Source organism: Nicotiana tabacum, chromosome 14 (assembly GCF_000715075.1).
Source record: "Nicotiana tabacum cultivar K326 chromosome 14, ASM71507v2, whole genome shotgun sequence".
NCBI lineage: Eukaryota > Viridiplantae > Streptophyta > Magnoliopsida > Solanales > Solanaceae > Nicotiana > Nicotiana tabacum.
This window is the reverse complement of record NC_134093.1, coordinates 23,297,803-23,313,192: the sequence shown is the minus strand read 5'-3', so window position 1 is coordinate 23,313,192 and position 15,390 is coordinate 23,297,803. Positions and strand designations below refer to the sequence as shown.

Below are 15,390 nucleotides of genomic sequence, written 5' to 3'. Positions count from 1 at the left end.
GCATGGTATTCTTTAGAAAGATTGCACTGTACTCCCTTAGAATCGCAAATCTCACGCTTTATCGCATTATGAAATTTCAAACGAATTACTTTGGAGGTTCCATCCGTATGAAAATCTCTTAGGAATCAAGGTATGAAAATCTCTTATCTTTGAGGTTTCAATTATCTTAGCAACATAAGTATCCCACATAGAAGGTGTATTAAAATCTCTTATTTTTGAGGTTTGCGGGCCCCACCTTTTTGTGATGACTAAGCCATAAAAATCCTCCAAATGTGCCACCTATTTTATGAATTAAGAGTCACCAAATAGGGCTTGATTTGATGCCACGTTTGGGGGGGGGGGTAGGCTTATCCAAAATTATCCATTCATTTTCTTAATTAACTTGTTAATCTCCAACTAATCTAATAATTAACCAATTACACACATAATTAAGAATTATCTCAAATTACTTAAAATACTACTCACTTTTAACACACTTTATACATCTTACCATCATGGTCATGTGGTATCTTATATGGTACTAGTCCATAAATATAGGGTATTATAGCTTGAACCGTATTTTACCTCAAAATGTCAAACTTCGACGAAACTCATATTATTCGATTTGCTTACTCTCTCACTTTCAAGAATTTATTTATCACTTGTTTGAAATAGCATAATACTTATAACCTCCAGATAATCTCATTCCCGAGCTTACGTCGATTAACTTACGATGAAACTTTAACGTACAAAAGTACGGGATGTAACATCTCATTTCCGAGCTTTCATCAATTTACTTATGGCATACTTTCACATATGAAAACATGGGGTGTAACAAGACCACTCTCCAATGGTATTATAAATGGCTCATCAAAAACAAAACATTAAGATACCATTCAGATTTTTAATGTATGGGCTAAGCATGCCAAATTCTTTCCACTGGTAAAACAAATATGGAGGAATAATATGGCTGACAACAAGATGAAAGATATATGGCTAAAGTTAAAAGCTTTGAGGCCTCTTTTAAAGCAGCTGAACAATGAGGAGTTCAAATACATATCACAAAAGATTGAGAAGACTAGAGCTGAATTGATCAACACTCAGAAGCAAATCAGTAACAAATCAGTAACAAATCAGTAACAAATGTTCGGATGAACTAGTGGAAATGGAGAGAGAGCAACTACACAACTTGGAGAAATGGTCTATGATTGAGGATCAAGAAATGCAACAGAAATCCAAGGCACATTGGATAAGGCTAGGGGATTCTAATGCAAAATATTTCACAACTATTGTCAAAGAAAGGGAGCAAAGAAAACAGATTAAGGAGTTAACTTCAATGTTTGGCACTAAACTCACAGACTCTCAAAGCATCAAAGAAGAGATTGTAGATTTCTACAAAGGTCTTATGGGATCTGCAGCAAAAATACTACCAGCAATCAACAAGCACACCATGAGGAAAGGCCCTACCTTGTCACACCGACAAAAACTGGACCTATGTATAGAGGTCACTGAACAAGAGGTATTCAAAGCATTGAATTAAATAGGAGATGAGAAGTCCCCAGGTGTAGATGGTTTTAACTCTTATTTCTTCAAAATATCCTGGCAAGTAGTGAAGGGAGATGTAATGGTGGCAATCAAGGAATTCTTCAGTATTGGGAAAATGTATAAGGCCGTCAACTGTACTACCATTACATTAGTGCCAAAGACTGCTCAACCTGCCACAGTAAAGGAATATAGGCCAATAACATGTTGTTCTATCCTATAAAAGATTATAGCAAAGATACTGGCATCTAGAATGCAACCTATGATTTCTGATATCATCTATCAAGCACATGCAGACTTCATATCAGAAAGAAAGATTGCTGATAATATCATACTGGCTCATGAACTAGTGAAGTCCTACACCAGGAAACAAGTATCACCTAGATGCATGATTAAAATTGATCTCCAGAAGGCATATGATTCTGTTGAACGACCTTTTCTAGAACAATTCATGTTTTAACTAGGTTTTCCATCCCAATTTATTACTTGGATAATGGAATGTGTACATACAGTGAGCTATACCATTATGATAAATAGGGAACCAACATAGCCTTTTAATGCTGCAAGGGGTCTTAGGTAAGGGGATCCAATGTCACCTTTTCTCTTTGCTATGGCTATGGAGTACCTTAGTAGATGCCTGAATGAACTCAAAGAAGTAAAAGCTTTTAAATATCATCCTAGATGTGCTAAGCTAGGAATCACTCATCTCAGTTTTACAGATGATCTTCTTATGTTCACTAAAGGAGACCTAGCATCAGTAGCAGCAATGCAACAATGCTTCCTTCATTTCTCTGCAGCCTCTGGCCTTCAAGCTAATATGAGGAAGGGTTATGTGTATTTTGGAGGGGTTCAACATTAGGAGAAATAAACAATACTAGCTAAGATGGGATTTAACCAAGGAGACCTCCCTTTCAAGTACCTTGGTGTACTATTATCTACAAAGAAACTAAATCTTATCCAGTGGAAGCCACTTGTTCACAACATTACAACCACAATCACTTTCTGGACTGCCAAAAAACTCTCTTATGTAGGCATGGTTCATTTGGTACAATCCGTTGTTTTTTGGGTACAATCATATTGGGCTCAATTATTCCTAATACCTGTAAAACTCCTGTCACATATAGAGGCTTATTGTAGGAGCTTTGTCTGGTTTGAAACTAATACAATCACAAGGAAAGCACTGGTAGCATGGGAAAGAGTATGCTCTCCAACATCCATGGGAGGATTAAACCTAATCAACATCAAATTGTGGAACAAAGCTGCTGTGACAAAAACATATTGAGACCTAGCTCACAAACAGGACAAGCTAAGAATTAGATGGGTGCATACATACTATATAAAAGGACAACAAATTCAGGAAACAAGCATTCCTCAACAAGCCTGTTGGATCATAAGGAAGATAATGGAAGCCATAGAGGATATGAAGCTAATTCAAAATGATACAACAATAAAGAAAATCATCACTAGCCTAGTATATAAATAGCTACTACCCAACAATGCTAGAGTACCTTGGAAATGTCTCATGTATAAGAATAATGCTCAACCTAAAGCCAAGATAATTAAGTGGCTGGGATTACAAGGTAAATTGATGACCGCTGACAGGCTTATAGGATGGGGGATAAATGTAGAAGGAAAGTGCAGTCTTTGTCAAGAACAAGAGGAAACTAGAGATCATCTGCTAGCAGGATGTGAATATTCCAAGAGACTCTGGGAAAAGACTATGCAGTGGATTCAACATCAAAGCTGCAAGCATACACAGTGGAAGCACCATCTGGAATGGGCTATCAAAAGTGAAAAAGGGAGATTACCGCAAGCTCAAATATTCAGGATGGCGTATGCAGAATGCCTCTATGCCATATGGATGGAGAGAAACTATAGAATTTTTGAGAAGAAGAGTAGAAATTGGGAAGCAATTGCAAGAGAGATAACAGTGATGTGCCATGTTAGAGCAGCACCATGAGTCCAAACCATTATGCATAGTCTTCAGTTTTAGTAGATAGTTCGTAGTTATGATGTATAGATTTTGTTCTTGGGTGTTTATATAGATAGTTGACTGAGTTAGTCGAGCTATGTTTTTTTAATGATTTACACTAGTGATTAATAAAAAAGTTAGTCACCAAAAAATAAAAAAGTATTTGAAAATTATAATTGTGTTTGGACATGAATACAATTTGGAGCTATTTTTGAATTTTTGTGAGTGATTTAAAGTGAAAATTTTGAAAACAGTTTTTAGAGTTTTTCAAATTTTTGAAATTCAACTTCAAGTGAAATTTGAAAATTTTATGGGCAAATACCATTTCTGAAAAAAAGTAAAAAAAATTCAGAAAAAAGTGAATTTCTTTTATGTCCAAACGGGCCCTTAGGACCAGGTTATTAGTACTCCCTCTGTTTCAAATTAGATGAAGTATTTTCCTTTTTAGTCTGTTCTAAAATAAATTACACATTTCTAAATTTGGAAATAAGTCAACTTTAAACTTTTTATTTTACCCATTTTATCCTTAATAAGAAGCTTTTATAACCATACAAATGTCATGGCCCCACAAAGCTTTTAACCCTTAAGCTTTTAACACCACAAATTTCAAAAGTCTTTTTTTTCTTTAACTCCGTACCGAGTCAAACTAGCTCATATATTGCCACAACAACCCAAACTATTTATTGTTTAACCAAAAATAGATTTCTCCGTCAAAGTCAATATCTAGAAGAAATCAGGTTATTGATAACCAAGATTTACTTCACTTTTCCAACAATTTTGGAAGAATAAATCAAAGAATGGATGATTGACAAAGGAAAATAAGAAATGAATTGATAATCACTCCCCAAAATTAAGCCTTAAAGCTTGGAGAATAAAGCAAAGAATAATAGTGTGGATTTCAATAGTAATTGTAACTTGCCCTTACAAAATGAGATTTTTATCCTTATATAGTCACATACAATTATAGCGGTTCCCACACTTAATTTGGGCTCGCTAATGGTATTAATTGTATTGATTGCATGTTACCATATGTTACCGTAATGGATATATTTATGACTAAAGATTCCTTGTAACTGTATCTATTTTTCTTCCTTATTTACATCAAGTTCGTGTATCTTCCCTTCTTTGCAACCTTCATTTATTTCACTCATGTTTGTCCTTTAACAGCTGTCAGGTCCGGTTCTTTCCTCAAAGTAACCCTGTGGGTGCTTCTCCCGTGCCTTTTCTACATTCTTTAATTCGTCTAATTAAGAGTGCCACTTGTCCTTACATCAATTTTTCACGCGTCATGCTCCGTCAACTTATTGATAGTCTATGTGTCATGTCTTTTTTCCACCAATACAGGTGGTCCCTCCAATTTCTGAATATTCTCAACTGAATATTCGGGAAGTGGTAAGTTTTTATGGCGGAAATTCTTTGCCACCATTTCCCGAGTATCATTATGCCTCCTTCAGAATCAATGCGACGTATGTCACATTCATTTAATGCCCATGCCACGTGCCTTCTTATGATTGGATCTGTATTTTCTCAATGCTTTTTAGGGATTTTACTACGGCTGCGTCAGTCACGGAGTGACGGTTCCATTATGACGCTTCATAATGACTAATTTTAACGACAATTGTTTCTCCTTATCAATACATTATTCTTATTGATTTCTTGAAACCTTCTTTCTTCTTTATCCATTACCTTAGCCCTTCTTTGTATCTCTCTAACTTTCTTCTGTATTTCTAGTGTTAAACATATCTTCATCATCACCAGACCCTCACAAAGTTGTGATCGTTGATGAACTTTCTTCTTCTACTTCTCCTACTAGAAGTAGGAGAGGTGGTAAGCTTCGTAGTCTCGGTTCGTTATCTAATCGTGGTTACTCTTCTAAAAGTAGTTCTACTAGGATATCTTCTTCTAGACCTAGGGCTCCTCTAATCCCTAGATCTTCTTCTAGAAATAGGAAACTAAATAAACCTGTGCATGAACCTACATTTACTAAGATTGTTCCTCAAGAATGTTCTTTTGTAACAGGCCGTGAGTCCATGAGAAATCAAGTCTCTTCTATAGCTTCCCTTAACCCTGCTGAACTTTATCCAAGTTTAATCACTCTCGATCTTTTTTCCTTAGTTCGACGAGAATGTCTTGAAAATCAGAATTCCTAGTTTTAATCCCTGGTGCTAACCAAAGAATCACCTCTTACCATGCCAGTTTTTCTTTTGTTTATACCTACCATTTTACTTTAGGGTTTAATCCTCCGATTGATACAATGATCATCAAGTTTTGTCGTTATTTTAACGTGTGCCTTGGCCAGATTGGTCCTATCGTGTGGAGGGTTGTATCATGCCTCCGTTATTTATCGGATTTGGTTTCCGTCCCTTTTACCTTTCGTTACTTACTTCATCTTTACCCCCCAAGTTGTTTCATGAAGGAGTCTTTTCCCTCGTGTCTAGAAGTAAAAGAGTGTTAGTTAGCCCCGAGGATGACCGGAATCGTGGCTGGTACGCCTGCTTTGTTGCTACCCCCACTAGTGCGTTAGTGGGTGAAGAAAACATGCCTTTTCCAGAAAAATGGAACTTTGCACGTTTTTTATATGTCTTGAATTCCTTCATGTAACCATATACCTATTTTCTCAGCAACTATGGAAGTCTTTGAAGAAATTCTCGGCTTCCATGATTGTGTATAAAAGATGTTGACTACTGCTCCTATGAAAAAAAGATCTTGGAAATTTCTTTCTCAAAAATTTGGTTGAAAAGTGAAAACGCACGGTACTTTTCACCCTCATAGTTCTTCTATTTATTTTACTTCTTCATATATAAATTTTTCATCATCCCCTTTTTATTAGGGTTTGCTATTCATGGCATTAGTCCCACATCTGTTCCATCAACCAGACTTTCTGTAAATCTTGCTCAGGAACAGATTTCGAGTGCTTCTTCCTCCAAGAGGAAAACTGGTGAAGCTCGTGGGTCTGATGATAAACATGAGGTAGAAGAAGGTTCTTTTGTGAAAACACCATGTGTCAGGAGACACATGGTTTCTGATAATGAAACCCCTGCTTCTCATGATCCTCCATCGAGTTCAATTCCTTTCAGACTCATTGATGAGCCATAAAATACTCCTTTAGATATTTCTGATGAAGACGCTACTAATCCTTCATCCAGTCCTGTTGATAGGTTGTTCCCATGGCTTTGAGGGTGAAGAAGGCTTCGGGGCTATTTCTAAAGAATTACCTCTCGCTTCCCTTCCAGTTCCATCTACTGTTAAACCCCTGTGTCTTTACCTGATGTTACTCCAGTTGTTGCTCCCATTGCTGCTTCTCATGTAGAAGCTGAGCCTTCTAGCAACATAAGGGAGATGAAAAGAGTTGTGATTGAGGTCCCTGAAGGTGGGAACTTATTGAGGAAGTCTAGTCAAGATGATGTGTGGTTAAAACCATTGTTAGGCTCCGTGGAGAAGAAGAAGTTGGAAAGCCATAGTTCACTCACCTTAATGAATGACATTGTTCATTCTTATCTGAATGTATAAGTTTAATTACATTTCCTTCCTTCTTTTTCCTTATTCATAACTCTTTTCCCCTACCTTTTTTGTAGATTAATTTGATTGGCACAAAGCTTATGAAAAGAGATTCTCAGACTGACAAGCAAATTATTGAATTGCATACCAAGGCTGACAACTGGAAAGAACAATTTGAAGGTCTTCAACTGGAAAAGGAAGTTCTTACAGAAGAGAAGAATGCTTTGGAGCAACAATGAGAATGGTTTCCGCTGAGTTGGCGGTTGAAAAAGCTTCTTCCAGTCAAATCGGGAAGGATAAGAATAGATTGGAATCCTCTTTTGCTGAATAACTTTCCAAGGCTACTTAGGAGATAAGGCGTTTGAAAGAACTCCTTAATCAAAAAGAGGTTTACGCGAGTGAATTGGTTCAAATACTTACCCAAGCTTAGGAAGATCTCCGCACCTCTATAGATAAAATTCAGTTCTTGAAAAGTTCTCTTGCCCCTTTAAAGACAGCCTATGAATCCTCGAAAGCAGAAAAAGAAGAGCTGAGAGCTGAGATTGATTAGTGGGAGAAGGATTACGAGGCCCTTGAGGATAAGTTATCGTTGGATGTTAGTTGGGTTTTTTCTGAACACTCGCCTCGAGACTTTAATTAAAGCCAAACGGGAAGGTTTTGACCTTAATGCTGAGATTACTAGGGCTAAAGAAGCAATTGATAAAACTCAGCAGTGTCAAAGCTTTTCCACACCTAAAGACGAGGGTTCTAAGGGTGATGGAGATGGACTTGTTCCTGGCGGAGCTGATGTTCAAGCCTCTTCTCCCCAAGTTGATCCTTCTTCTCTCGTTGATGATGCTCCTTAGCCTTTCTCCTTTTCCTTACTCTTTTGCTGGCTTTTATTTGGAACTCCCTTATGCTTCCTTTTCCTTAATTTAACAACTTTTTGGAAGGTTTGTTTTTGTTGCCCCTGTCTTTTTGGCGTTAGATGACAAATTTATCTCCCTTGTTTTAGGGTTAATATATAAATGTTTCTATTGCTTTTGCCACATATTATGATTTTCCCTTTTAATATTTGATCTTTCTATTGCATTTAAAAATTCCTTAATATTCAGTGACTTCGATTATCCTGTGACCAAAATTTTGGCCTTAACCTAAAACTCGTAGGAATATGGAATATCTTGCATCCTTTTCGCGAGTTAGAACTCCTTTGAAAAGTCTTCAAGGTTTCTTCAATGTTTTTGACTCAGGCTGAACTATGGTTTTGGTTCTTTTTGCTTCCTTCTATATGCATAGTCCCCCCAAGTGTTGGAGCTTTGAAGTATGAAATCCCAAACACTGGATCACTCCTTTCTTTTAGTCAATTCCCTAAAAAGGAAAATACGAATGAGACTCAGAGATAATTATTTAGACGATGGCTGCATAACACTTTTTTCCAATAGAAAAGTTGCAACCTAGACCGAAAATAACTCAGTATTTCGCGTGTCTTTAGGGTTTAATACCATCATTTGGTATGGGCCTATCATCTAAAAGGGTTAGTAAAATTCAAAAGAAAAAAATAAAATTGAACTTGCGTGATACTTGACCGTGGGTATTTTCCTCGTCTAGTAGTAATACTTCTCCAAATGAACCACATTCCAGTTCGATGGTAGAACCTTACCATCCATGGTTTCTAACTCGTATGCTCCTTTTCCTGCGATGCCTCGAACCTTATATGGGCCTACCCAATTTGGGCTCAACTTTCCCGTATTTGCCACCTTTTTGTTGACCGAAATATCTTTTTGAGGATGAAGTGACCAATCTTGAAGTACCTCAAATTAGCTTTCCTGTTGTAATATCGTTCAACTATCTATTTTTGAGCTGCCATTCGAATTAATGTTGCTTATCTCCTTTTTCTAATAAATACAAATTTACCTGCAACTCCTCTTTATTTGCCTTTTTGGTAGCATGTGTGTACCTCATACTTGGTTCACCTATTTCCACAAGAATTTAAGCTTCTGCACCATATATTAGTGAAAATGGAGTCTCAACCATACTTGTTTTTGCTGTCATTTGATAAGCCCATAATAACCCCGGTAATACTTCTGGCCATTTGCCCTTTGATTCTTCTAATCTCTTCTTCAAGTTATTGATAATAACTTTATTTGTTGATTCAGCTATTCCGTTGGCCACATGGTGGTAAGGTGCATATGTAATACATTTAATCTACCAACTTTGAAAGAATTCTGTGATTTTCGTGCCTATGAACTGCGGGCCGTTGCCACATAGGATTTCCTTTGGAACCCCAAATCGACATATAATGTTTCGCCATATAAAATCCATGACTTCTTTTTCCCGCACATGCCTCTACCTATTTTGAAATATAATCTGTTAAAACTAACATAAACAGTACCTTTCCTTTATCTTGAGGCAACGACCCTACAATGTCCATGCCCCCTTTCGTGAAGGGCCATGGTGAAATAACTGAATGCAACAGCTTTGCCGGGCGGTGCATGTTATTGGCATATCGTTGACATTTATCACACCTGGCTACAAAGGTTTCTATTTCTTCTTCCATTTTGACCAATAATATCCTGCTCTAATTAATGTCTTCACCAACGATCTTCTCCCGGCATGATTGCCGCAATACCCCTTATGTACTTCTCTCATCACATACTCTGTTTATGATTGACCAAGGCACCATGCTAAAGGTCCACCAAACATCTTTCTATATAAATTTCCACGAATTAAACAGTACCAAGCAGCTTTTTGCCAAAGTAATTGTGACTTCTTCTTGTCCTCAGGCAAGATACAATACTGCAAAAAGTTCACAAATTCGTTTCTCCAATCCTAAGTTAGATTATTAAAAATTAACTCACTCTTGACTTGGTGGAATGCCGAATGAAACAAATTTATCACAATAGCATTTTCTGCATTTGTTACATCATCAACAAATGCGAGATTTGCCAACGCACCTACTTCTGCATTCTCTTCCCTCGGTATCTGCACGGCCTTCCATGTCTATAATTGCCTAAGCAATTCTCGTACCTTTTCCAGGTATTGCTGCATTCTCATTTCTCTTACCACGTAATGTTAGATTTTAGTTTTAATGATGAAAAATAATATAATTATGTTTGATGTAGGGACTTAAGGAAATCAATTAGAATCAAAGTAAAAAGGAAAGTTTCAATCAAAGATTGACTGAAGCAATCAAGGAATCAGCGAAGCAATAAAGGTCCGAAAGTAGATAATCAATCAAAGATGAAGGAAGATATCTATCAAAGGATGATTGAAGACATCAAGGAGAGAAGTCAAAGCTGAAGGAAGATATCAATCAGAAGATGATTGAAGCTATCAACAATAAAAAGGAAAGAAGTACTAAAGATTCGGCAAAGGCATAGCCAACACTGGAAATTCGGCGAATATCAAGGCTTAAAGATGGAAAGCTATCAAAGTCAATTCATCAAGGAAGTATAACAAGAATCAACCTTATTCTTGGAAAGAATCAATCAGTGATTCCTTTCAAGGATCAAATCTCTTGGGTTCACAAATCTCTCCAGACTCTAAGGCCTCCTGGAAAGTATATATTCGATCGTTTCAGACTTGAAGATACATACTTTGATCAAACCATTTACCCTCTCTTTGTTCTACTTGAAATAAGCAAGGTAGTTCTACTAGATCTGTTGTGTAACAAGTTAGAGAAGAAAGAGAGAAAATCATTGGTGAGGCATTGTATCAAGAAAAGACGAGAGACATAGAAATTGAGCAGTTGGTGTAAAACTACACTATTCATTTTGTACTCAAGAAACTCAATCACTTAAAGAGAACACCCTTGCAACCCAAGGGGACTGGACTAGGATTCACATTGAATCCGAACCAGTACAAAAACTCTGGTGTCTTTAATTCCTTTTCTTTACTTCTGCATTTTAATTCTGTACTTCTTACTATCTCACTCTTATTTCTAGTCGACTAATTGGTAAACTAGTCAACTTATAATAATTAATTTTAAAATAAGCAATTCACCTCACCCCCCTTGTACTTTCAATTGGTATCAGAGCTAGTCTCACTCTTCTTTGCTTAACAACTTGTGAGAAAAGATCATGGCAAACCAAGGAATTATTGGAGCACTCTTTCAAGAAGGAACATCACAAGTCAAACCACTTTATTTCAATGGACAACATTTTTCTCACTGGGAAGTGCGTATGGAAATATATGCAAAGTCATATGATATCAAAGTTTGGCGAGTAATCAAGAAAGGGAACTATCCACTACCTGTAGCAGCACAACATGCTGCTGATCCGGAAGATATAGACGAATATACAGATAGGCATATGGCAATTGTTTAAGTCAATGCTAAGGCCATAAATCTACTCTATAATGCTATAAGTGGAGAAGAATATGAAAAAATATCCAGTTGTGATACATCCAAAGAAATGTGGGATAAGCTACAAGTCACTTATGAAGGAACCATCAAAGTGAAAGAAACGCATATCAATATGTTGGTTCATGATTACGAACTCTTCCAAATGAAAGAAGTAGAATCCATTGAAGAAGTGATTGCAAGGTTTAGTAAAATCATTAGTGATCTAAAAGCTTTTGGTAAACCATATACAAGTGGTGATCATGTTTGGAAAATTTTGAGAAGTCTCCCTACGACTTGGCAGACAAAAGTAGTTACACTTGAATCACAAGATCTAAACAAATTATCGTATGATGAACTTCGAGGGGATCTCATAGCATTTGAAAAGACTCATATCAAGAAAATAATCCATGAAGAAAAGAAGAAAACAGTCGCATTTAAGGCTATAACTGACAAGACCAAAAATGACATTGACGATGATCCTGAAGCCCTCGAGGAAGAAATTGCCATGGTATCAAGGAACATGGATGGTCTAATGAGAAGATACAGAATCACCAAAAGAGAAAGAATATCATCAAGGCGAACCAGGCAATACAATGAGCAGGACAAGAATGATGTAAAATGTTATGAATGTGGAAGATACGGACATGTACAAGCTGAATTCCCATATCTAAAAAGAAAAGTTGCCAGAGGATTTATCAAGAATAAATCCTTTATATGCTGGAGTGATGAAGACGTTTCAGAACCAGAAGAAATAGTAAATTTGTGCTTCATGACAATTCTGAAAAATGACATAAACAAACTTTCAGGCTGCTGGACAGATGAAGATGTTTCAGATGACAAATGCAAGGATGAAAATGAAAACTGTTTTATGGCACGAGGTGAAACAAGCGAGGTAAGATCCTATAACTGTGAAAGATGCAATGAATTACAGGATATTCTTGACCTTACTTTAAAAGAGTTTCAAAAGTTGATGAATGAACTAAAGAGACTCAATAGGTAAAAGAAAGTCTGGAAACTCAAGCTTGAAGTATGTGAAATTAAAAAAGAAGTACTTCAAGAAGAATTTCAGGAATTGCAAATGCAACTCAATGGCATGCGCAAATCCATCAGTCATAATTCTGTTAAGTCCAACCAAGAAACTAACAAGTCAACTGAAAAGGGACCAACCAGAATATAGTCCACAGGCACTAGTGGAATATCCAAAACTGGATCACCTTCTGTATGTCACTTTTGTAATAAAAGTGGGCATAAATATTCCTTTTGTTGTTTTCGAAAATCAAATGTTCCAGGGTGGATTTGGAAACCCAAAGACAACCCTAATCTTATTAATACTAACCAACAAGGACCCAAGCAAGCTTAGGTACCTAAGAGAGAGTAATTGTTAAACTTTGCAGGAATACCACAGAAAGAGCCGCAAAGGAAAATGGTGCGTGTTCCAGCCATATGACAGGTGACAAAAATCTATTCAAAGAGATCACTAAAATAAATGGTGGAAGTGTTAAATTTGGAGATGACTTAAAGGGGAAGATAGTTGGCACTGGCACAGTCCCATTCAATAAAAACTGCAATATCACTGAAGTCTATGTCGTAGATGGACTCAACTACAATTTTCTAAGTATAAGCCAACTGTGTGATTCCAGATATGAGGTAAAAGTCAAGAAAAAAGGTTGTGCTATTGAAGATGAGTCAGGTTAAATAATCCTTCCAGGAAAAAGGTATGGAAATGTCTACATTCTTGATGGCTTCTAAAATGTAGATGGTCACATCTGCTTAACATCCATGTCTGATGATCCATGGTTATGGCATAAGAAACTTGGTCATGCAAGCATGCATCTTATAGATAAACTACCCAAGCATGATTTAGTTATTGGTCTTCCCAAACTCAATTTTTCTAGAAGTCATGTGTGTGATGCATGTCAGATTGGTAAACACACAAGGAACTCTTTCAAAATCAAAGACATTGTGTCCACATCTAAGCCTTTACAACTGCTTCATATTGATTTGTTTGGCCCTACTAGAACTACTAGCATAAGAGGTAAATGATATGTATTTGTTATTATTGATGACTACTCACGTTTTACATGGGTGATTTTTCTATCTCACAAAGATGAAGCTTTGAAAAACTTTGAGATCTTCTCTAAAAGAGTTGAACGAGAAAAGGGATATCTTATTACAACCATTCAAAGTGATCATGGAAGAGAATTTGAAAGCAGAGCATTTGAAGAATTCTGCAATAATCAAGGATACACTCACAATTTCTCAGCCCCAAGATCACCTCAATAGAATGGGGTAGTGGAACGATAAAAATAGAACTCTACAGGATATGTATTGAACCATGTTACTAGAATACTCATTGCCAAACCACTACTGGGCAGAAGCAGTAAATACAACCTGCCATATTCTCAACAGATGTCTCATAAGGCCAATTTTGAAGAAAACTCCATATGAACTGTGGAAAGGTAAACGACCCAACATAAGCTACTTCTATACTTTTGGATGCGAGTGTTTTATCCACAATAATAGTAAGGAAAATCTTGGTAAATTTCATTGAAGAAGTGATGAAGGTATTTTTCTAGGTTATTCTATAAACAATAGATCATTTAGAGTTTATAATAAGCGCACTTTATCTCTAGAAGAATCAGTACATGTAGTATTTGATGAAAATGACACTTCAGTCGAGAAAGGAATCATTGCAGGTGATGAAGATCAAAATCAAGAAACAATTCAGTCAAGCAATCTCCAAGAGTCAACTAACAGGGTAGAAAATGCCACAGAGTCGACTGATGAAATTAACAATAGTTAACCAGAAGCACAGATAGAGTCGACTACTCCTACAAGCATAACGCGACCAAATGAATGGAAGAGTGAGCCAGAATACCCTCAAAAGTTTATCATAGGAGATCCAATTGAAGGGATGAAAACCAGAGGAACTAACAAGAAGAAGGCAAACTTAGCCTTGATCTCCCAGATTGAACCAAAGAAGATAGACGAGGCTCTCAAAGATTCAAGCTGCGTTCAAGCCATGCAGGAAGAACTGGATCAGTTTGATAAGAACCAAGTATGGAAATTGATGCCTAAGCCTGCAGACCCTACTGTAATTGGAACTAAGTGGGTCTTTAGAAAAAAGCTCAACGAGGATGGAAAATTCATAAGGAACAAAGCCAGATTAGTAGCTCAAGGATATTCTCAACAAGAAGGAGTCGACTATGATGAAACCTTTACACCAGTAGCTTGTCTAGAGTCAATATGAATTCTTCATGCATATGCATCCTTCAAGAAATTCAGACTTTTCCAGATGGATGTCAAGAGTGCCTTCTTAAATGGTTTCAAGTTTATGTTGATGATATTATCTTTGGTAGTGCTAACCCCTTGTTGTGCAAGGAATTTTCAATGCTTATGCAAAGCGAATTTGAAATGAGTATGATGGGAGAGCTCACTTTTTTCCTTGGACTTCAAATCCAACAATCTGAAGAAGGAACCTTCATATTCCAGACGAAATATACCAAGGAGCTAATTAAGAAATCTGGCATGAGCAATGCTAAAGCTATTGGCACACCTATGTTCCCGACAACAAATCTTGATAAAGATGAAAAGGGAAATCCCGTTGATGAAATAAAATATCATGGAATGATTGGTTCTTTACTTTACCTAATTGCTAGTCGACCATATATTATGTTCAAAATTTGTAAATGTGCCAGGTTTCAGTCAGCTCCTATGGAGTCTCATCTGACTGCAGTAAAGAGAATTATTCGTTATCTCATTGGAACTACTTTTCATGGACTATGGTATTCATGCTCTAAAAATTTTAAATTAGAAGGTTTTTCACATGCTGATCATGCAGGTGACAAGGAAGACAGGAAAAGCACCAGTGGCATGTGTCAATTACTGGGAAAATCCTTGATTTCTTGGAATAGTAAAAAATAAGGATCAATTGCATTATCCACTACAGAGGCTAAATACATTGCCATCGGACAATGTTGTGCATATTTACTATGGATGTCTCATCAATTGGGTGATTATGAATTATTATTTATATTCAAATTTTTTTGTGATAACTCTAATGCTATATGCCTTTCAA

At 36.6% G+C, this 15,390-nt stretch overlaps 3 protein-coding genes across 3 annotated transcripts; all 3 read left to right on the top strand.

Moving 5' to 3' along the window:
* The first annotated feature begins 1,144 nt into the window (after positions 1-1,144).
* LOC142168849 (uncharacterized) lies at positions 1,145-1,981 on the top strand. Its single transcript, XM_075230015.1, has 2 exons — positions 1,145-1,498; positions 1,748-1,981. The coding sequence occupies exons 1-2, from the start codon at positions 1,145-1,147 to the stop codon at positions 1,979-1,981; spliced, it is 588 nt and encodes a 195-aa protein (XP_075086116.1).
* A 1,062-nt stretch (positions 1,982-3,043) lies between these two features.
* LOC142168848 (uncharacterized) lies at positions 3,044-3,481 on the top strand. The gene has a single exon (XM_075230014.1). It carries the CDS (start codon positions 3,044-3,046, stop codon positions 3,479-3,481), a length of 438 nt encoding a protein of 145 aa, XP_075086115.1.
* A 7,901-nt stretch (positions 3,482-11,382) lies between these two features.
* LOC107825371 (uncharacterized) lies at positions 11,383-14,562 on the top strand. Its single transcript, XM_075230013.1, has 5 exons — positions 11,383-12,308; positions 12,707-13,002; positions 13,069-13,347; positions 13,889-14,008; positions 14,120-14,562. Exons 1-5 carry the CDS (start codon positions 11,383-11,385, stop codon positions 14,560-14,562), a joined length of 2,064 nt encoding a protein of 687 aa, XP_075086114.1.
* The last annotated feature ends 828 nt before the right edge of the window (positions 14,563-15,390 follow it).

Coding starts and splice junctions, on each gene's coding strand:
- LOC142168848 (XM_075230014.1), top strand. CDS start 3,044: ATGTATAAGAATAATGCTCAACCTAAAGCCAAGATAATTAAGTGGCTG.
- LOC142168849 (XM_075230015.1), top strand. CDS start 1,145: ATGGAGAGAGAGCAACTACACAACTTGGAGAAATGGTCTATGATTGAG. Junction 1,499..1,747: donor TAGAGGTCACTGAACAAGAG/GTATTCAAAGCA, acceptor ATCCTATAAAAG/ATTATAGCAAAGATACTGGC.
- LOC107825371 (XM_075230013.1), top strand. CDS start 11,383: ATGTGGGATAAGCTACAAGTCACTTATGAAGGAACCATCAAAGTGAAA. Junction 13,003..13,068: donor TGCTATTGAAGATGAGTCAG/GTTAAATAATCC, acceptor TCTAAAATGTAG/ATGGTCACATCTGCTTAACA. Junction 13,348..13,888: donor TAGAACTACTAGCATAAGAG/GTAAATGATATG, acceptor GTATTTTTCTAG/GTTATTCTATAAACAATAGA.